The sequence below is a fragment of the Balaenoptera ricei genome, chromosome 1, assembly GCF_028023285.1.
Source record: "Balaenoptera ricei isolate mBalRic1 chromosome 1, mBalRic1.hap2, whole genome shotgun sequence".
Lineage (NCBI taxonomy): Eukaryota > Metazoa > Chordata > Mammalia > Artiodactyla > Balaenopteridae > Balaenoptera > Balaenoptera ricei.
This window is the reverse complement of record NC_082639.1, coordinates 188,721,169-188,742,410: the sequence shown is the minus strand read 5'-3', so window position 1 is coordinate 188,742,410 and position 21,242 is coordinate 188,721,169. Positions and strand designations below refer to the sequence as shown.

The 21,242-nt window shown below is 44.1% G+C and overlaps 1 protein-coding gene across 6 annotated transcripts in view; it reads right to left on the bottom strand.

Moving 5' to 3' along the window:
- Positions 1–447: 447 nt before the first annotated feature.
- The window catches only part of CRB1 (crumbs cell polarity complex component 1), a 265,758-nt gene continuing 244,963 nt past the window's right edge, over positions 448–21,242 (bottom strand). For all 6 annotated transcript variants that reach the window (XM_059942885.1, XM_059942896.1, XM_059942890.1 and 3 more), the window contains one exon: positions 448–1,166. In XM_059942885.1, the coding sequence (XP_059798868.1) occupies positions 951–1,166 (216 nt within the window). In that variant the 3' untranslated portion in view covers positions 448–950. The remainder of the gene's footprint in view (positions 1,167–21,242) is intronic.

Below are 21,242 nucleotides of genomic sequence, written 5' to 3'. Positions count from 1 at the left end.
GGAGGAAAAAATACATAAATAGAAGGCCCAGTATTTTCCCTCCAAACCACATAGTCTTACACACATGCTCCTTGAGGTGCGTGCACTGTACTTTGGGGTTCTTACCTTTAGACAAGGTCACTGTCTGACCCTGACTTATCAAAAAGCAGTTGGAAGGAAAGAGCTTGGTCTTTCAGGTTTGAGAATACGAGGTTTCCTTTTATTCTGTTTTCTGCCTCGGAAAGTGTTTCGACCTTAAGCAACACCTTACAAAGGGCAAGGACTTTAAACGTAGCGCTTGAGGTGATTTAGTTAAAACGTGCTTCAAATGCTCCTAGAGGTTACTTTTGTCACATGTAGTGTCACAAAATGCAAAAAAAAAAAAAAAAATACTCAGAAAGAGGAAAAACCACATTTCAATTTTTATTTGTGGATGGTGAGTCGCTTTTTAACCATAGGTCTTTCCCAAAACTTTCTTGAATCCATGACTGAAGGACAAAAAATGTGCATCTCCTCATAGGTACAAACTAAAACCTTTCGCTACATGACAGGAAAAGTGAGAGATGTGTCTATTTTGTTTTTTCTGTAGTTTCTGTGTGAAAAAAATGCAGTTGCCAGATGATGGGAAAACTAAAAACGTGTTCCCAAGTTGCAAAGAGTACAGAGTGTAAATGTCAGGCACTGGAGCTTTTCCCAGAATTCACATCCTCAGGAAGGTATTTTTGCTAATTATGAGGCTGAAATTATTGGCACAAGAAACACTGTTCCGTGATTGGCTCACATAATACAATAAAACGGTGGTGTCAAGTTGAACCACTATGAACATCCGTACGGTGGTCAAAGGAGTCCTTCCCACAGTTTCAGTGTGGTCCCAGTTGTAACTTGATGTCTCCAGGTTTGTCAGAAAAACACTCAGGTACAAGTGTCCTATTCGCAGTGTGTGGATCTCTTCCTCTAGAGACAGGATGGTCCTAAATCAGCCTCTCCATTGCAAGGGGAGATGTCATGCTCCACATCTCCACGCGAGAGCCATCCTTTTCCTGACGGCTCGGGCTGTAGGACCCCTGAGTTGCCCTCTTGTTGGCGGCAACGACGGAGGCCACCACTGCCAGGAAGAGGATCAACAACAAGGCTAACGTCACTGAACCGATGGCAGTGAAGACGTCTGAGAGCAAGTCGTCTGCCAACTGCAAGGATAGAAATAATTGTTATGTGAGTTACAGAGCAAAGGAGAACGTCCAGGTCAAGGAACTACCCTGGAATGGAAACCAAGCAGAGCGCAGGTGCCACTCAGTGCTGGAGAAAGATCAAGGTGTGGAAGGAATGTCAGGTGTCCTTATTCCCAGATCATGAGAATGTGACTGTCTCTAGAGTCCAAGGTCTAGAGGCAGGAGACATCTACTGTGTCTACTCTGTGTCTTAATTTCAGTGACTGGCATCATTTGTGTGACATCAAGGCCAAAGGATGAACCCACACGTTTATTTGTAAAATAGTTCTGCATCTATAGAGATGTATGGCTCACAGTCTTTCGACTCCCTTGCAAAAAGTTCTGATTTTGCACTGAAAAAAAATGGTTGTTTTACAGCCTTTCTTGGGAAAGAAAGCAAATTAAATTAGTTGGGTCTCATGGGAAAGATCTCGAGACATAGGCTGGGCTGCAATGCGCTGGTTTCCACAGTCACCACTTTGACTTGGATTCGATGTGACAATTGAATGGTTGTGAAAACACACGTGCGCCACGTGGAACCAAACCTGGGAACAGAAAACTGCAGGCAGAGCCCTGCACGGAGGAGCTGGGTCCTGGCCTCTCAGGGGTGTGCCTCGGACAGAGTGGTTTGTCTAATGTTGATTCCAATGTGTTTGCCAAGCACTTTTTAGCAATGGGTAAAACGAAACTGATCTAGTTGCACAGAAACATTAAAGACAGGACACAGTTGCTATTTGAATTTTTAATAGGTTTTCAAAGAAATATTTCTGTCAGGGTAAGTAAAAGCAGAAGTAAACTAGTTTACCTTCTCATTTAGCTTTCTCTAGGACCCACTCCCTGTTATCTAACCAAGCTACTGTTATAAATGTAATCTTTGTTAGTTTAACATCCTAGGGAATTTTAAACACCTTTGTTTTCCTTTGCGTTTTTTATTTTGCTGTTGTTGTTCACTGTGCTTTGATTTAGACATTATATAATTAATATAATCCTTTAATACTGTATCTCTTCATAATATTGTCTTGGGTGTACTCACTATGAGCCTTGTTTGAATGTGCTTCATTAGTTTCCTCACTCACTCAACAATGCTTACTGACTATCTGCTATAAACATTGAACTGAGCTAGGAGATAAAAATAGAAGGCAAGTCAAAGTCTGAAATCTGGAGCTCAGACACGCACGCACATATACACAGATATTCATACATTATAAACACGTTATGATAATGTCATAAATGAACTGCATAGGGGTGTAGGTAGAGTAATATTGGAATGTGGCATGTGATTACCTTTTGAAGGATAAATGAACATTCAAATAGTTCGAGCAGGAAATTCTACTTGGATGAAACAATTTGAAATCAAAAGGGCAAGAGTATATAAAAGTCCTTAGAGTTTGGGGAAACAGTAGGAAATCCGGCATGAACAAATGTATTGTCCATAAATGTGTACGTTTGAGTGGGAAAAGGATTTAAAAAGTTGGTGAGAAATAGAACTATAAGGTAGGTGAATCTGGACAAGAAATTTGAAAGCCATACTAAAATTTGGACTTGGTCCTGAGGTCAGTGGGAGCCAGTGAAGGTGTTTAAGTGAGAGCATGATATGATCAAGTCTGTGTTTCATTAAAACTTGGCTCTGGTAACAGGGTGGAGGGCGGGTGGAAGTGAAGTTGGGGCTGGAGGTGGAGGAAATAGGAGTTTATTGTATTAGTCGTGGTGAGATGACCTCGGTCTAAGTTTGCCAGTGGAGTGAGACTTGAAGAGGAAAAGGTGGAGAGAGACTTGGGAGGCGGAGTCACTCCACGGCAGATTGTGCGAGCGAGGTTGGGGAGGAGCGGAGGGAAGACAAGGATGGTCACCACAGAAGGTGACCCTGTTGGCTGGGGTCTCATTAACTGGGATAAGATACACAGGAGCAGAAACAGGCGTGCACGGGAAGACTGTCCTTAGGCTGGGAAAAGCTAGCGTCAGGTTCCTGGGCAACATTCAGGTGTGCGCTGCTACTCTCCACATTATTGTCTAAAATTCTGGGTCACAGCAACTTTTCCAGTTATTGGAGAAAAGCATATAGAGTTTCATAGAATTCAGTCGTTCTTGAGAAAAATTGTTTACCTCAGCTAGAGGGCAGGTTCTCCGGCCACACTGTGTGGCAATGACATCCTTTATCTGTAGGGATAACTGTGGGCTGGGACAGATGAATACAGCCATAGACCTGGCCTTGAAAGCTCAAGAGTCTGGGTCTCAGCAGGACAGATGGACCCCTTGGTGTTATCTGGGGACCTCTAGATTGTGTAACCCTCTTGTTCCTAGATGCTGAATTCTCCTTAATCTGTCCATTAAACTGTGTCATCTTTGGGAGTCAATGGTTGTTCTGCTGGGTGGGTGAGTTGGGAGGGTCCACACCCACACAGAGGGGAGACGAATCACTTGGTTTGTCTCTGTTTTCTAAACTTCTCTGGCGTCTTCTCATTTGGGCTGAGAATGATTGCACGGGGAAAGCTAATGCCGCCCAGACCCTCGCACCTGCTGTCCTGCAGCTGGAGAGGGAGGGGACATAGCAGGTGTAGGCGCTGAGTTCTCGTTGGGACCCCAGTTCTGGCAGAACCAGAGAACTGATCCGCTTCACTTATCTCGGGACCTGCGGGAAACCAAGGCTCTTGTCTGTAGAGGCTCCACTGCTCTCAGCAATGTGGAGAGAATGGAAGGGCCAGCTCCAGACCCGAGAGAAACACCCTGCCTCCACCGGCTGTGCGCTGAGCGGCGGGCCTCAGCCAGTACCTGCAAGACCCTGGGTTTGATCACCTGTAACACCAGGTCCTAGCATCTACTCCCAGGGATGGGAGTCAGGAGACACAACAGATGCAAAAGCCGAAGAGAATGTCCCAGAGTAAGTTCTCAGCACAGGAGAATGTGAGCAGCCCTGAAGATGTGATGCATCACCTCGCTGATTTCATTTAATTCTGAAAGATGAGCTAGAACTCCCTCAATGCCTCGGGATACGACCCGGGAGCCAACCTACAAACCTAACACGGCAATTCTGAGCTTCAGATAAAGTTTTGGATGAAATGGCTGGCCTAGCGATATCAGATAGCGCGCGTCACTCAGCTTTGGTGGGGAGCTGAGGGAGTCGGAGTCTGAAATCCCCTCTGGAGGGTCCTTTGCTTTTGAATTCCCCTGGCTGAAAGGCCTTTTTTGCCCTGCTATTCTTCAACTGGGCTTAAAATACACAGCCCTGGAATGGGTCCTTTGATAACTGAAACTGCTGGGACACAGGAACTGACAAGGCCGCCAGGTGTGGACCGTCCTGAAAAACAGCGTGAGTTTAAGGCCAGGCCTGTTTGGATGGGTTGTGCTGCTCATGCTGCACTTTTGAATAACCTTTTTCAGAAAAGATAGACCCCAAATTCATGAAAACTTCATGTAAAATTACTTTTCAGGTGGCTTATGCTGCAATCTGTATTGTTACCATCCTGTTTAAATGTACATTTTATACGTGATCACATGAAACTGTGGTGACTTTGAACTCCCCATCTGCAGAATAAAATAAATAGGTGCTTCATTTTTTTTCCTCCATGGAAGATTCATTCTGAAACATTGACTGGTTGTGGCCAAATGTGACCCAAGGCAAGGATGCACGCTGGCATTCTCAGGGGAAACTGCCAAAACTTATTTTGAACCTTCTGACCTGAGCCTAGGCTAGAACACGCTGGAAATACACATTCGCTTTTTTTCCTTAAACTCCAGAAGAGGAATTCTATACTGTGATTCCTCTGAGGGGAGACTGGAAACAAAATGCACTTGCGAAACAGACGGAAATGGGTTTGAATCCAGTTTTGCCACTGGTGTCCTACACTTATCTCTGCCGTTTGCCCACCTGTAAAGCGGGGGTGACAGTTCTGTGTCCTAGGCTTGCTCTGAGACGTGGAGCTTCCAGGTGTGCGGAGCTTCTCTGAGGGGCAGGCTCAGAAGGGAAATCAGTCCTTGTGGTCACTCCTGTTCGGCACTCTTCAGAGTGATGACCCTTCCCCGGCTGATTTCCCCGGCCCTGCTTGGGTGTCAGGACACCCACCAGATGCCACCCACTCTGGCAACAAGTCGGGACTCAGAGCCCAGGCTGGGAGCCGAGAGGGGCAGCCGCTGACCTGGAGCTGGCAGGGGCCTGGGCCATCTGGCCGTCAGGGCCCACAGCCCCTCGCTAGCTGACTGCTGGTCAGTTCATCTGATTTTGAAAGCACAGAACGAGCTGGCTTGTCTGGAAAGGAAAAGTAATGAGACTCTCTCTGTCCTCAGCACCAGGATCCGCCTGTCATAATATTTAGGGCCAATTTGGAAAAATGTGAAAACAATAAACACATTGGAAGGAGCCTGGAAAAACAGGATACCTTGGGAAACTTGACCTCCTATTTCCAGGTGAAAGGAGGTGAAGACATTAAAGCTTTGACTTGAAGTGAGGAAATTCTAGGACTGAGGCCGTGGTTTCCCCTTTAGGGGCATATTTTTCTCACGTCGGATTTTGTAAAATCAGCGGAAGTACGTTTGTAGTTGAAAAAAGCAGAAATGTTGGGAGTTAAAAACTGGCTCCTGAAAAACGCTAGGGTGGAGTGAATTCCCCAAATCCTTCTTAGAATTCAGTTTATATGTCCGTTGTGTGGAAATATGTGGAGACAGTTGAAGACAGGAAGTTAGAATGTTTGGATGTACTAGTTGATTACAGGTTACATTCCAGCTTCAATATGCGAGTTTCTGAAATGTGTGTGTGTGTGTGTGTGTGTGTGTATGTGTAGTGTTACACAAGTACATAATAGTACGTTATGTACTATTATGAACATCAGTGATTAATGGGAAAAATACTTTAAAGATGTGTTTTTACAAAGCCGGTTATAATATTTACCTTCCATCTGTGTATCTAAAGTGAAATGAGGACATCTCTTTGACTCTCATCCTTCAAATTAAAAATAAAGAAGAGATAGAGAGACAGAGAGAGACAGAGAGAGACAGAGAGAGAGAGAGAGAGAGCAAGCAGTTCTTGTGAATTACTATTGTAACAAGTAGGTCTTCAATTTGGTGGATGGTAAAAAACTCCCACACAGACCTGGGTCCTTGAACTATCTCTTATTAGTGAATTGCTAGGAACAGCCGTTTCCATAGTAATATTGAATATGTGCCAGAACTCTGTTTTTAAAATGAATATTGCTGCAGCAGCCAATTTTCAACCATAAATACACTGTCCACTTTACAGTTACAAGGGGGGAAACGGGGTACTGAGAAGCTGCAAGCGGGGCCTTGGGCAGCATCCTGGCACGGGGAGGGGCCCACCCAGCAGATGCTCCTGCCACCCTGTAAAATGCTCAGGACCCGGAAGCGTGGCAGCCTCGGAGCCCCTCCAGGCCGCTGACGGCTGCAGGGACCAGGGACCAGGGGGCGTCTGAAATGCAAACCCAGTAGCATTTTCTCCTTGGTGCTCCCATCTCTTCAGCCGCTGCTCTGCCTCTCCCAGAAGACTCACAGGCTCTCAAAGGAAACCGGCATAGTCTTTCAACCAATTCTCACCAAGTAATTACAATTCCTTACAACTCTACTAACTGGGGACCGTCCTGACAGCCTGGTGATGGAGAAACCCGGCGACACGAGGTGGTTCCGGGCACCAGCCCCGCCCCCGGAGGGGTGCTGTCCTGGGAAGCTTCTAATGTGATTTCCACATCAGGCCCCACCGAAGACGTTGGAATTGCTACTGGAAATTTGGTACACGGGAGACAGATCAGAAGAGGAGCTGGTCCAGCACAAGGCTGCACGTTCGGGGTTCCAGCCCTAGTTGAAACCATCGCTTCTCTCACAACTGACCACCAGCCCACGCATGACGTGTGTGGGCTTTTAGGGGAAGAGCACCATAATTCTGCGATTTGAGGGGTGCTGTGACACTGGTCGTGAAGGGACACAGTTATTCCTGCATTCAGCAGGTGGTTCTTGAGCACGCCCTCTGTGTGAGCACAGTGGGAGCTAGAATACAGCGGTGAGCCCGGCAGTTCCCAACCCCACCCGTCTAGTGTTGGGTCTGGAATTCTTGCCCCGATGTCTCACAAGCTCTTTGCTACTCAGGACGCCACATGTTCAGCAGAAGCACAGATGCAGCTAGAAGTCTGGAGACACAGCTTTCCTGTGTCTCTCTCCTTAAGCAGGTGTTATAAGTGATATAATTGTTCTCCTTGGAAGACCAGGCCTTATGAATAAAAATTCGCTCTTTGCCTCATACAAGAACCAAATCCCAGCAGCCCAAACTCAAATTTCATTATGTTTTTATAAATTTATTGTTTGAAGAGAATTGCTGCCCTTTCTGCTGACCCTGGGTCAGGGGGGTTACCAGATGTTGTACGCACAGAAACGTTTAAATTCCATGTAGGGATTATCACATCCTGTCACCTTCTCAGGGAGGCCTTGCCTGATCGCCCTCTTTAACTGTAATCAGCTTCATCTCTCTCCAGCACGTCGCGCCCTGGGACACCTAACAGTTCATGGGGGGCGTCCCTCCCCTCCCAAGGCAGAAGTTCCATCAAGGTGCAGCTCCATCCTTCTGCCTCCCAGCCCCTGGACCGGCATCCGTGCCCCAGGGACCCCGCGGTGATCGCCGCTGGGCGGAAGGCTTGCCCAGCAGCACATGGCAAGCTCTCAATGTCACGCACAGAGCTTCTCCCCGGGGATTCCTGCAGGAGGAAACCCTCGGCCTGTGACCCACAGGGGGAGAGACAGCCGCTCTCTAACTCCGCTGAAGGGTCAGGGCGCCTCGGAGGGGCTGCGGGCAGACACTGGGGGGGAGCGGGGGGTGCGGCGGATCAGGAACCACGTGATCAAAGAGTGAAGGGGGCTATTATTATTATACAACTTGGCTACTATTCCTTTCTGTGGAATCAGCCACAAACAGTTTGCTTTCACCTTCTCCTGCCCCAGAGCCCGGATGGGAATGTCGTCAGGTGACACAAGCAGGAGATGCGAGAGATCTTTTTTTTTTTTTAAATACCATTTTCTATGTGTGAAACATTCTTTTTGTCTCCGCTAGGTGACCCCCTGGACATTATCATGGCCCATTTTGGTCTCAGAAAACCTGGGTAGACAGTCATACTTCCTTTCCTTTTTTTCTCTCCTTCTCTTTCTCTCTGCATTCCAGAAAACAGTGGTCGCCAGCTGAAGACTCGGGGTGTGTAGTGTGCGCCACACTGGGAGCTGCCCACACTTGTGTTTGTCAATCGGACACCCTTTCCGTCTTCATTATTTTACACCGGGATCCACTCAGAACGCAGGCCCCTGCCCTTCCGCTCGCATTGCTCTCTGGTTCATTCTCAGGGTCACAACCTGGTTAAGACAGTAACTGTCTCTTCCGTGGCTGGTTAAACGGTCCTCTAGCCATTCTTTCTTGCCCCAGAATCTACCCCAGCCAGACAGCCCTACAGAAAAATAAAAAAAGAGCTTGCTCACCTGGCTGGGAAGCCCACGGGTGCTAACCGTATCAGTGCTAACCGTGTCAAGCCTAACCTGCTGAGTTTTAAGTCAAGGCTCCTTTCGACTTTGCCCCCGTTTCCCTGTGAAGGTCAGCATCAGCTACGCCCTGCACGTCAGCAAAGCGACTGTCCTTACCCGCCCTTCTCGAGCAGGGACCAGCCTCCCTCGCCCCTCCCCCGCCCATGCCGCTCCTCCGGGTTGAACACGCCCTTTCGGGAGACCTCTGCTCTGCTCGGAGCACCCTGGGGCTTAGCTGCCCTCTGCAGATCCCCCGGGGACCCCGCGGGCTCTCCTCCCAGCATCTCATGCCCGGAAGCCCAGGGCTCAGCAGCGTTTACAAGAGCTGCGGCCCGACCTGCCCGGCGTGACCTGTCCCGTGCACTTGAACGTGCTGCCCTGTTCATCGGGGGTTAGGCCACCCTCCACCCCGCCCCTCAGGACTGTACGGATGAGTATCTGTTTCCTCTGGAACTTTCCGACACGACAAAGTGCAGCGCTTTGCACGGAGTGGCCGATCAATTGTCATTGACTCACCCACTGGTAGTGCTCGTGGCTCTGTTTAACGCCTTGATTCGATTCTTTTTTCAGTCGTCGGGAGACTTCCCTACTGCCGGGAGCTTATTGGTGGGCACATCGTTCACCCATCAGTTCACGCGCTCATGCACTCACGCATTGTCAGTGAACGCCGTCACTGTGGCAGGCAGCTCCCTAGGTCCTGGACACACGGGATCCAAAGGCATAGGCAGCGCCTTTAGAGAGTTCACCGTGGAGTGACAGTCCCGGGCCGGGCGGCTACACAAACCGCCACAGTTCAGGCGACGGGCACTCTGTTAGAGGCGAGTATGAAGGGAAGAAAGAAAGGCCAGAAGGTGGACTTCATGACATGCTCCAGTTTTCTTAAAGGGAGCTGCTGGGAGAAGGAGGTAAGGAAGGGTGTTGAAGGCAGAAGGAAACACCACGATCCAGCGGGAGAGAGAAGGAGAAGTGGGCCTGGGCCTTTCCTGCTTGCCTGGGAGGCTGGTGGAGGGAAGTGCTTCTTGCTTCTGCAGAGCCGCACGCGGAGGAGAAGCAGCAGCCCATGTGTCAGGAAAGCGTTCGCCCAACCTGGGCAGTAACCCAAACAGATTCCCTTCCAGGAAGCTTCTCTCCTCTCCCTCAGTGAAGCAGAGGCCAGAATCGCACGCACAATTTCATGGATATTCTCTGCAGGTTCTTTCCTAGCACATCTGACCTACACCTCTTCTAAGAAACCTATCAGCCTCATATGCCAGGAGTCCTCTACTCACCTGGGTTTTGTAGGACACAGAAGGATTTAAATTTCTTTGTACCCCTTCTCTGCCATGGTCTATAGATTTTAGAAGGTGATTGATAAGTATATCAACTGATTTTATACAACATTTCAAAAGCAAGAGAATATCCAGCAAACAAGTTAAAAAAGGCAGGGAGACTTTTGAGATTAAATCATACTAAAATGACATGACAACTAACAACTAAATGCAACTGATTGTATCCTTGATCAAAAAAAAAAAATCTAAAGGACAATTTTGGGACAATTAGAGAAATCTGAACATGGATAGTACATGAGATGGTAAATTTCTTGAATGCCATACTGGTATATGGTTGTAGAAGGGAGTCCTTTTTCTTCGGAGACACTTGCTGAAATATTTAGTGGTAAAGTGTTACAACATCTGCAACCTACTTTCTAAAGCTAGAGCAAAAAATGTATGTATATAGAGGTAAGAAATGGAGCAAAATATTAAAGAACTGTTGAAACTGGATGAAGGTTATGTGTTCACTGCACTATTTTTTTTTCTGATTTTCTTTAGCTTTCATTTTTTTCCCAAAAAAAGTTAGAAAAGTAATACTTTTAAAAATGATGTTACAGTGAAAATAATTCCTCTAACCCCCCAATTTGTGGATCTTGCTTCTTCACTATCTGTTTGTTCTTCTGCTACTCTGGGTCTTGCTGATTTCTCTCCCTGCTATACTTTTATTGCCTAGTAAATCTTGTTCCCATCGATGGTTTTATCTCCCATCTAGACACTGAAACATTCATGGATCACATCACATGCCAGTTTCCTCACACATTTGGCCCTAACCCTCCTGCTGGAGCCTAACCCAGTGCCAGGCACACAGTGGGCGTCCATGGACTTTCTCACCATCTCCTGGCATCGTCCTTCCTGACCTAAAAGCTGTACCTTGGTCCTTTCCTCACTTGGAATTCTTTCTTCTTACCAACTTTCTTCAGTCGGTGAAAAGCTGCTATTAATTCATTCTCACATTAAGCAGGAGAAAGAATGCCAAATCCCCAACATCCTTATGGCTTATCACATGTCCTTTTGGCAAAGGTAATCTAGTCTGTGTCATTGTATTTATTGCCCCCAAATCAGAACCAGTTGCCAGAGTAATGAAGGTCTATTGGTTTGTGTTGGCTTAATCCACGTCAGGGGGGCTTTAGGGGCATATAAGGATAATTTGACCAGCAAAAGGAAAGCCATAAAAATGATCAAAAACGCTAACAGATATGCTGAGAACACCAAGCTTATTTTACTGAGGATTTATGGCCAACTTATCAGAAAATTATTTGGTCCAAGTCTACATTCAAATAGGTCCCTCAGTAATTCAGCAAAGATTCCAGCCTCTGAAAAAAACAGCCTCTATAATGAGATACTCCAGTAACCCCTAACTTGCAGCACATGTAGTTTAATTTTCAACAGTTGTGAGACTGCAGTAAATCCAGCTTTTGAATAACTAGTTCCACTGATACCTCAGACCTGCATTAAATTAGCAGAGCACGAAGATCAACGGCATCCTCTCTCCTGACATACCTGCATCCGTGTTTATTAACCAAATCGAGCTTAAATGTCTGACCTCCCCCACATGGCAGCCGTGCCAGCGCCTGCTGGGTCCCAGCAGAAGTGAGTGCCAAGTCACCAGGCTCGGCCGCATGATGTCAGCTGTGCCCCAGGCCCAGCTCTGGAGGTTGTATTTTATTGACCAAACTCAAATTGGTTTCCCCTCGTGCAGGGGATAAAGTGTGGCATCAAGTCACCCATGTGAAATATATTACCTTAACTTTGACAGCTTGTCATTGAAGTCCTTGTTTATATAATCTATTGTGCCATTTACTCTATTCTTATTTTACAAAGCAAACATAGAAATAAAAACCCTTGCTTCCAGTGTTTCATGGACGAATGTCTATACCCTGTACCTTCTCTTAAATAATCTCAGAAGTGGCTATTTCTACGTCACTGTCGGTTTACATCAAATTATCAGATTTTCAGTTTCAAAGTCTGCCTCGTGGAAGATGAAAGATGCATTGCGTGCTTTAACGGGAATCCTTTCACGGCGCAGCTCTCTCCCTTCCAAATCGTTTGAGACTTGCTACGTCTAAACAGGGAAGGAGCCTGCCATGCTGAGGTTGGTCGGATCCAAAGTGAACATTCCTAAATCTATGAGCTTGTCACCACTTAGAACACCAGGGTATCTTACCACCAGCAAAGATAGAAACCTTCATATTGGGAAGATGGATTAGAGTAGTATTTAGTTTTAGAACTAAAGAGTTCTTTCAGAAGTCAGGCTTTCAAATTCCAAATAAGCCATTTGGTAAAACTCTATGGCAGGATTAAAACAAAACAAAACACAAACACAAAAACCATATGTCTGATTTTGTTAATAGTCCACCTAAATGTCCCAAAATGCAACTGGGGGTAAAGATCTATTTACATTGGTATTGAGGATGTACAGCCTTCCTTCTTGGAGGGACAAGAATAAAGTCTAACAGCATTTAACTCAGTCTAAAAGTCCTGCTGAACTACAGTTGCCCTATCTCTATGTATTAACGTAGCATAGAATTTAACAGCCTATTATAAAATGAGACCAGACACTATAGCTGTGCTGGTTATTTTACACTTTTGGAGCTCTAAGTGTATGTACACAGTAATTATGATATACAACGTGTCTGCATTGCCTTTTGAAATAACGGTTTAGGAGATTCTTGCCTGAGCAGTTCTCTTCCTTCCCTACAAAGGGCTCAAAGGACGAATCTTCTCCTTTTGCCACTGACTAATTTCTAGTGACTGTTTTAATAAAATGAAGATCAGATTCTGTTTCCTATCCAGTTCAGAGACCTTTTTAAGAAGAAATAAGATAACCCAGCTAACATGTTAAATTGTGTTTTAGTTCTATAATTTGTCGTTAATATTCCAAAATGTAAGACTTTTCTCTGGATAATCTTTGCTGATTGCTGCATTTTCTCATATTCTGTGTCATACTGAAATTTTAATTATTTACATTCTTTTTTTCCCCTGAAGTTTGGAGTAATTGCCTAAAGAATATTCCCCTTACTAACTTAAATAATTTGAAACATATGGAAATTTTGTTTTCTAAACTCCCAAAGAGACTGAGAACTGAGAATTCAAACTATAAACTAAGCCTCTTCAGTTTTGTTGCTTCTTTTTCCCAGACCCCAGAATAACACTTCTCTCCCACCTTTATAAAATATTTCCCTTGGGTCTATAACTTTTCTATTCCACCACCATTTAGATGACTTGTCCTCAGGGATATGGCTGTGCTAAGAGCCTCAGGAAGAAAACCAAGATTAGTCACCAGGCTTGCAGAATCCTCCCCGATTCTGTTTACGAGGATGGCTGCCAATTCTCCAAACGTGCTCTGCACTCATGTTCTTTTCAGGGTCACTCTGCTCGCAGAGCACAGATTAAACACACAGCCTCGGGACTCTCAGTGTTGTGAGGAGAAGCATTTACATTCCACTGACAGCGCGGGGTGTCAAAGGAAGCCATCTGCTCTGATTTACCGACACAAGGGATAGCTACGGCTCCGAGAAGAGAAAGAGAGTTACAACGCGGCTCACCTCAGCCAACCACTCCTCTGTGTGGCGGACCTGGGGAGGAATCGCCTCCATATTAAGAGGCATTTTTATCCTTAGAGGTTCTTAGAGGTTGGCCCTCTACCCAATGGTTTCATTGTTCTCTTTTATTAAAATGTCTTTGCTACCGTTTTTTAGGCCTCTTACCCTGGTCTCAGGAACCTAGCATAAATCTAGTATTTCTACTGCAAGGTGGCAACTAGATCTTTGATTATTTGTGCATTCTACCCAGGCCATTCATCTTTTCGATATTCTACAATGAGATCAGCTGTAAAACACTTTGGAACTAAAAGGTGGTACATAGGGGAAAAAGGAAAAGTAATTAAAACCTGAGGACTTAATCTTTCCCTGGCATCTGACATGTCACCTCATTTTAATCTTCACAATAGTCTAATGATACAGAGATCATTGCCCTTAATTAAAAGATCTTTTAAGCAATTTGTCCCAAGTAACAAATTACTTAAGCAGCAGATCCGGTACCCAAATGGTCAGGGCTTGTTCAGTTATGCACAGATGCATCCTAGGTAGAGCACTATATAGATGTAACCCCAAATCTACCCTGAATTTCAACTAAGTTACCCTTATTTGACATATTTACACACTGAGAGATGAGTAATAATAGTTATTTTACACTTCAGGTCTCTTGCTATGGACAGCACTTATATAACCAGCTGCGTTTCCCTGCTTATTGGTGTTGGTTTAATTTTTTAGGACTTTGCTTGTCAGAATAAGCTCCAACAAAGTAGGCTGAGAGGTGGAAGGATTTTGTTTGTGAGTTCTAGGAAGGTGCCCAGCACACAGAGGCTGTCTGGGAGGTAAGCTGTCTCTATATACTGTGCCTGCATAGACCCTGAAAAATTCAGGGGGAGAACAAAGAAAAGGACCCATAATTCACAACTTTCAGTCCCATGCTTTTAACACCCCAGCATGTCTATCAAGAAATAAAACAAGGAAACAATGCAGAAAATCTCCCAGGGTTGTTGCTTGTATAAAACAGCCCTGTGCTACCCTCCAGTTTCAGCACAATGTTATCAGGCGATGATTAAGAAGGTAGCTGTTTCCTCGCTTCACAGTGTCAGAAAACAAGGTATCAAGCCAACAACTCCCTTTGTAGGTGCAGCACTGAGACTGCAGCCACGTATTGCTTCCAACTGTAAATATTAATGGTGAAGAAAAGAAAGAGATCTTCCCTGGCTCTGGGCTGCCTGAGCTCAGCAGATTACATGACACTCTGGCATGATTTGCTGAGATGTAGATAATTGAACTTCTTGTTAACAAGTTTCCATGTATTTTTTACTCCATCAGCAGGTTCTTGAGTCAATGCCTAGATTAGGTTTGACTAACATCAGCACAATTTGACTTTGATGGAAAGTTTAAAATTTATAATTAAAAATTGTACATCCATTTGCTAATTTCCAAGTAAAAGGAGCTAATCCTTCTGGAAGCTACAGCATTTATACCTGGTTCCCCAAAGCACATCGGTTCTTTTGCTTCCTCCTGGATGAAGAAGTCTATAATGCTTTTAGGACACTGGGGAACACTTAGGGGCAAACTAAGAAGGCCTTTCACATTTCACCCACTGCCAAAGGATTTAAGGTTTCCATGAGCTTGGAAGAATGACAGGGTTGTTTTTATACTCCTTTTGAGACACTAATTTCAAAACCATTATATAGGAGCTCCTATTTTATTGTAGATTTTAAAAAGTGGACTCAACATTGTTTATGTGAAAACACGCATGCATATTTTACTCTATATAAAGTATATAAGTATGATTTATAGTTCCTGCACTCAATAAATGCCGGTTGATGAGGATGGTGATACAGGAGTCCCTAAAATGCACTTAAGCTGTCCCACTGCAATGGCACATTACTACCCATAAAAAGTCTGACGCAAAAAGGTTATCCTACACTACCATGTACAAAATCAAGGAAGGCAGCATTACCTGGGTACAAAAATGTTATAAAGTCTACCTACTTTTATTTATAAGAACACGCTTTGAATTGTGTAGCAAAAATTCTAATTGGCATATTCTCGGCCGTGGACTCCTACAGTTCATTACATGCCATATTTCTGTCTTATTGTGTGATTTCAAGATCCATACTTTTCTATATTTAGAAAGCTGCACTCAAACAGAATATAGCATCTTCTGCTCTCCTGTCAACTTCAGAGTTCATGACACATTGTAGGTGCTCGAGTTCTTTTTGACTGAATTGACAAATTAGATAGCATTGTAAAACAAATGCAAAAGCAAACTTGACATAGATGACGAGCAGCTCCTGATCTATCCAGGTGATACTTGGTTTACTTGTCAGGTAGAGAGGAAGACCTGGTAGATCTGCACGTCAAGGCCCACCTGGACCTCACTTTGAACTCAGAGAACTCAGCAGGGGCCTGTCATTGTGATTGCAATCCGTGACCACTGGAATGAGTAAATCAGTGAACAAATCCTTAAAAGGGAATTGGACCAAGGATGGTGTCCTTGTCAAATCTGCTCTAGCTAACAGTGCCATGTGAGTTAATAAGTGGGACACAGCCTACTCTTCCCTCCCAGAATATTTTATTTGAACAGGGAGCCACTCAAATGCTTTGCCCTTTGTAAATGCACATCACCTTCACGACTCTCACAATGCCTCCCAGGCTCTTTACATCCCAGAATGCCTCTGTACGAAGATGCACGTTGTAGTCCCAACCTCTCCCGCCACCGTGGCGGGAACCCTGCCAAACACGCCACCATTTCTGTCTCAGGGCAGAAGACAAATTATATGCAATTACTCAGAACCTGTACCTCTTGAGCTCACCCCACAAGGTGAGTGGGAAGCTCACAGTCATCACTTAGGGTTCTGCAAATACAATATTAAACTGAGATGCTTATATTGGTTTCTGTAATTCAAGAGCATTTATTTTGGTAATTTAAGTGGCAATGGAGTTATCCCTGTTCAAACACACATGACCTTTACCCTCAAGAAGCTGCAAATTAGGATAATGTACATACTGCCAGCTGTGACTATCTTTAGCATTCACAGGACTTAATTGGTAAAAATAAATAGGTACCAGATTCCATGAGAGCCAAAGAGCAGATTTTATAATCTATTTTCCATTTCCATTTTCTCCCTGGAAATGTTCTTCAAAACATTCCAGAGTTCCCTGGATGCAGTTTGTCTCATGAAAAACTTGCATTTCTGTAAACTATATATAATGGTACCTATTTCAAACACCCATTTTACAATTAAGAAATGCTAACATTTCTGAAATATTTGGGTAGGGCAGTCTGCTTAGAAACAATCTCCAAGCGTTGTGTTTTATAATTTAGGAAACAGAAACCCAAGATTGTATTTTGGAGGAAAATCAGTGATGAGACTGAGTAAATCACTTAACTTGTTTGGGCCTTAGTTTTGGCATCTGTAAAGTGGCAATAACATTCCTACTGATGTTAGGGTTAAATGAGATACTACACGTTGGGCACTTTTGGTCACCGGGACAGCTCAACATCAGAGAAGGCCCAGCTCTCGGAGGAAGAGACACCAGGGGGCCCTGGTCACCTGGTCCCTGAGCCAGTGGGGTTTCCTGGGCTGGTGACTCTCCTTGGGCAGTTGATGGTCCACTTTCAGAAACTTCTGGCTTCCTTAGCTCTGAAAATAGATGGCACTAACCACAGAAATGCTTCAACCACCTCCTGCTTGGTCTAGGGTACATTTTATAAGGATTTGCACAATTGGGACATTTAGAAAAAGTGACTAAATGTATTTATTAATTTTATGTACTTTAAGACGATGAATGATAGCAGCATTAGTCTATAGCCTCAAAGAATCTTTTTTTCATGGTGCTGATCCAGGGAATTTGCTCAATTTTTAGGGAAGGGAGACAATCTGAATCTCCTCAGACCAAAACATGCCTCTGGTCCTTTGAGAAGAAAAGGGAGAGCATCATGGGCCTGAAAATCCTCAATTAATGAATAAGAACTTTAGAAAGATACAAATGAAGTTTAAAAAAGATGCTTAAAGCAAATCGTAGTTAACAAAACTATGCCTAGAGGAAATTTTAATTAGTAGAAATCAAAAATTAAGTTAAAGAATATGTGCCTTTAATAAGCTAGTGAAAAAACAGCCCCCCACCCCACCAAATCTATTCAACAAAACTTCCTGCCTGGACAGCATTATTGAAAAAAAAAAAAAATAGAATATCTGGAGCAAGGAACAGTTTGTATTAGTTTGAGTTCCAATAGGAAAGAATAAGACTGAGAATATCATTGAGGCGTTTTCATCAGTCAAATAAAACCATCATTAAAGAAAGGTGCTACCATTTCTGGTGGAAGGTAATCCTTCTAATCAAAGTGAGTGGCAGCCCACAGATAATCACAATCTATTGGAAATAATTTAGAGGAAAGCATGGAGAGGCCTAAATCATGTTATTAGGAAATGACTCTTCCTTCTCGGGCTGGATTTCAACAGGAGCTTGAATCCATAATCTTGCCCTAGGTTGAATTTATCTGATTTTACACCCCATCACTTCCCAGCATCCTTCATCTGTCCTAGTCAGGCCTGGTCACTCTGTGTACTTCACATCATCCAAACTTTGTTCCCACAATTGCATCTTTTCTTGTGACCTTTCTTTTCTCTTGAATGCTCTCCCGTTTTCTGTCCTCCAAATAATCTTTCTCGTATTTTATGGCCTCGTTTAATTCCCATAACCTCCATGAAAACTCCCCCTCTTGGAACAGCTCATAGTGACCAGACTTCTGTGAATTCATACTGTGCTTTTACTCAGTAACATAAATTAGGGGCTGTTTTCAATATGTCTTGTAGTTTCTCTTTTTCCTCTGAAACTAGATTGTTATTTTCTTGAAATTCTTCGAGTAGGGATTATAGATTATATTTCCCTGATTCCCTGCCCTCCTTCCTCGCTCCCTGTGTCCAGCCCACTGTCAGACAGGTTGTAGAAACGCATGTGTGGATGCGACGGTTACTTTGGGATGCGATGGTTACTTCTTTGACTCTCGGGGGCAGGCAACGGCACGGACTCGGCAGTTCCCTGCATCGTCGTGGGACTTGTGAAAGGACAAAACTTTGGATTTCCTGCTGAGAGGCCCAGAATGTCAGCTCATCCCACGGGAGCAGTTACTGCAGAAGAAGGTGGCTCAGAGGGAGGATGAGTTGGCAATGAGGAGGAGGGAGTGGACGGCTCAAGCCTTCAGGTGCAGCTGAACTTGAAAAGGGTAGAACATTTGGAAATTTCTTTGTGAGGCTTGTCTGACAACCAGACAAATTGTGAAAAATGATAAGCTTTGGTCTTGCTAATGGTGCTCTCCAGGCACATATAGGCATTTCATCCACATCCCTGGGCACGTGTGGCAGCCGTAGGGCCCTTTCTACTTGGGAAGAATTCTAGCTCTTTCCCGGGTCCTCCTTTTCTCCTGGCACCGCCTGAATTTCTTCGGCCTCTTTCCCTCTCTCATTGCGTAGGGCTCTTCAACAGTCTGTCCGATGTTTATCATCTTTTGGGATCAGTGCCATAAATCTCCTTCCCTCTCTTAGGTCTTTAAAGCCTCTTTCCGTGATCCCGAAGGAAGTCGATGGCTCTGATGGCTGTTCTCCAGGTTTCCTGTGTCAAACCCTTGAGATGCAGATGCATCATTATACAAAGAAGAATTCATGATCATCTAGGCAGTGGGTAATTATAAATGCAGCGTGGCCCTTACACACGAACGAGAACTTGGGATCCTGAGCTCTCTTTGCTAACAGGCACACAACTTTATTTGTGACTTAATTTCTCCTGTGAAAACCAATTTAATTAGCCCTTTGGTAACAAACAATCAAACAAAACCAAAAACCATGTCAGGAAAACATGAGGTTTTTGTTTTGTTAAGAAAATTCCTACTCATTCTAAGACCTGGGTCAATTATCTTCCATGCGTAACCTTCCTTGCCCTCCCCACCTCTGTGTAAACCCCATACCACAAATCATTCATTCGTCCATCTATTTATCCCTTCAGTAAGTACTGAAGCACCTGCTCTGCCAGGCAGGATTGCCAGGCACTGGCAACAGCCTTCCTGAAGCTCACAGCCTGGAGGAGCGTCTGCACTATTGCTCCTGGGTCAGTGGGGCGCACGACCCAGAGCCTGGATGCTCGGTGCTACACCTTCTGAACTGGATCTGCTTGGGAAAGGTGCTTAACCTCTGACTTTGTGTTCTCATCAGTAAAATGGGAAGATAATACCACCTAAGTCTTGGCATTTTTGTGACAAATAATTAAGATAATGTGTGAGATGACCTTAGCATAGTGGCTGGCTCAGAGTAAGCTCTACAGTTATTAAAACTTTATTAGCCTTGTTACCATTAAATGTTATGATGGAGGTGTGTTTGGGATGGTGTGGGAGCGTGAAGGCACTCCCAGCCCTGACGGGGAGGGAGAAGAGAAAGGAAGCCTTCACTGGCAAGTTCTGAGCACATATATACTTGACCAGGCAAAGAAGGATGAAATGAGAATTCAAAGCTCACAGAGCAAAGAGCAACAGATTCTTTAAAATGCCTTTTTTTCAAAGTTGCAACAGTGGTCAGTTCCTACTGGTTTTAGAGGAGGTGAATTAAAAGGACATGGATTTTAACAATTCAACATATTCATCTTTGAAGAGAAGAAAACTTACACTCCTCTCCTGAATTACTAAGATTTTTAGGGTCCCTATCCATTCTGCTATAATGGAATGCTTTCCTAAAAGCAAAGAGGAAGTCAAATTAAATATATCCCGGAGGGCTGCTCTGAGAGTGTCCTTGGGTGTCCACGTGACTATGTTACAGGTGAGAGCCCACATCTTTATGAATCTAAGCTTCCTCTGGGAAATGGTTCAGGAAAGAGCCAATTTATATCAAATTTCACTTCAACATGAATAATAGGGTTTCTCTGCATTTGTTTCTTGGATGGAAGTAATGTTCCCCTAATGGAGAATGTAGATCACTTATCCTCAAGACCCTACCATCACCAAAGGGGTTACTAAAGACCAAGCCTTGCCTTTTTCATTCTGTGAATTTGGCGGGGGAAAGTGGGCCAACTTTCTGTACTTAATACGCACTATCAGTTTCATCTTAATTTTAATAACTATGCGACAGGCTGAATACACACACATACTCACAAACGGTTCTCAAAGTTAGAAACTGCCACTTTGAACTCACCTCAAAAACACTTCATTCATTATATTAGTAAGTTAGTTAATATTTATTATCTACTATACATGACATCAAGTTGGCTATTGAAAAATGTGAGGGAACATACTAGCTTTAAAACAGATGTTTTCCTGAGTTTTAGGTATCAACCAGAGTGATTTCATTCATTCATCAGAAATTAATATGTGCTTTGCCACTTTGAATAACAAATATACAGGTACCTCAAACTTCCTTTATAACATAGTCTTGCTATCAGCATAGGATTATCAAAAAATGTTAGGGGAAGTGGGTGGAAGTAATATTATTCAGAGATTTATGTGCAACTAAATTAAAGTCAGGTAGACAATGAAACAATCATGAATATGCTTTCCAAATGATCAAATATATTTCTTTGCAAATAGCCTGTTTGTTTTTGGAGGAGTTATATTTAATACGGCGCTTCCTTCCTCTATACAGTTAGTCTCCAATAGATTTCCATCCCAAGTGAAATAATCTGTGGTTCAGTACTTAGAATGTGAGAAGAAGATAATA